Source organism: Taurulus bubalis, assembly GCF_910589615.1.
Source record: "Taurulus bubalis genome assembly, chromosome: 14".
NCBI lineage: Eukaryota > Metazoa > Chordata > Actinopteri > Perciformes > Cottidae > Taurulus > Taurulus bubalis.
In genome coordinates, this window is record NC_136602.1 from 19,636,375 (window position 1) to 19,638,049 (window position 1,675).

Genomic DNA, 1,675 nt, shown 5'->3' on the forward strand with positions numbered 1-1,675 from the left:
TACTGTCAGGCATTAGCGAATTAATTCATATTAATTAATATTAATATATTAATGTATATCTCAATTAAGAGTTCAGACATTAAATGTTAATTGCCAGGTTTCTGTTGACTCTCTTCAAAGTTTGTCTGCACATCAGCTGTGGTGAGTTGTGCTTCCAGATGGTAGACTTTTGGTGTTTGTGACACATGGCCCTGAGTGAAGCCACGGCCAGATAGCCCAGCCCAAGATAATTGGAATTTCATTAAGGTTTTGTTTGTGTGTGTGTGTGTGTGTGTGTGTGTGTGTGTGTGTGTGTGTGTGTGTGTGTGTGTGTGTGTGTGTTGAGAGTGGGTGTGGGTGTTTATGAGTCTGCGTGGGTGTGTTTCTCTATATGCAATATTGAGGATGGGTGGTGGGGGTGGGGTTCAGGGACTCCACCTGCTGCCACCTGTTCATCTGCTCCGTCTTATAAAAGCTGCTCCCTCACTGTCTCCGGGATCACAGACACCTTGGACTCTTCAGACTGTCCACTCTCTGGAGTTACAAATCTCTGACACAAAGGACACACATCTTGGACATCAGCCAGGCGATATCATCGAACAGACGTCTGAGGAACCCCGAGGCCCAAACTTGTAGCTGAGTTTTCTGACCGGAGGACATACGGTGGTTTGATTCTTCAAGCGAACATCATGAAGTCCCGGCGACCCAGCTGCACTGACTCTGGATCCGAGTCCTCGGAACCGGACTCCCAGAGCCCGGAGAAATACGAGACCGTCACGAGGCGTCGGTCGGCCGCCAACGCCAGAGAGAGGAAGAGGATGCAGGGTCTGAACACAGCCTTCGACTCCTTACGGAAAGTGGTCCCCCAGTGGGGCCAGGACAAACAACTGTCCAAGTATGAGACCCTGCAGATGGCCCTCAGCTACATCATGGCCCTCAACCGGATCCTGACAGACGCCAGGAGGCACAAGGCTCCTCACAGTCAGTGGCTGGACCTGCAGTTTGACTGCGTGCAGCCTGAGAACTACCCTTGCCTCATGAGGTACGACTCTCCCACTGATCAGGACTACATCAACTCGTCGTTCTCATATCAGTTCGACGGTCACCAGGTCCACGCATAACCTGCTGCCATGTGGTAGATCATCAGTCATGTTGTTGGATGTGAGTGACAATGTGAACATTTCTCCTCCAATCCAGGAGAACGTAAATACATTTGTATTGCATTATTTTCTTCTTCATTATTTTGTCATTTTTGCAAGGAAACACAGAAATGTTGAGCATTTTTTTGGTTCAACGTATAGCAATGGCAAAAATGTAATGTTTTTATGATGACCACTAGATTGTATTGAAGATGCATGATGGTGTATTATTTTAAGTTATGTGGATATGGTCCTATAATGTTGTGCAATGTTAAATGGATTCTGAGAAAATCTTTGTGGTCTTAGTTGCATAGTTAAAGCCAATATGTAACTATTTTTGTCGAAGTGTGAGGACCTTTGTAGAGATGAAAAATAGATGTTATTTTTTTCACATGCAGACCTCTATTTTGTTGAATTATAGGTTTTGATCAAAAAATAAAACTATTTTGTACAAAAAAGCATTTCTCTTGATCTTCATTATCTTCTACAACAAAGTGTAATTCTGATGGTAAAATATGTGATTAGTATGTGATGTGCGCTGTGCAATTACATTACAC

At 44.2% G+C, this 1,675-nt stretch overlaps 1 protein-coding gene across 1 annotated transcript; it reads left to right on the top strand.

Moving 5' to 3' along the window:
* Positions 1-668: 668 nt before the first annotated feature.
* Positions 669-1,100, top strand: atoh7 (atonal bHLH transcription factor 7; the record flags this gene model as incomplete). The annotated part of the gene is made up of 1 exon (XM_079229379.1): positions 669-1,100. The coding sequence occupies one exon, from the start codon at positions 669-671 to the stop codon at positions 1,098-1,100; it is 432 nt and encodes a 143-aa protein (XP_079085505.1).
* Positions 1,101-1,675: the final 575 nt, after the last annotated feature.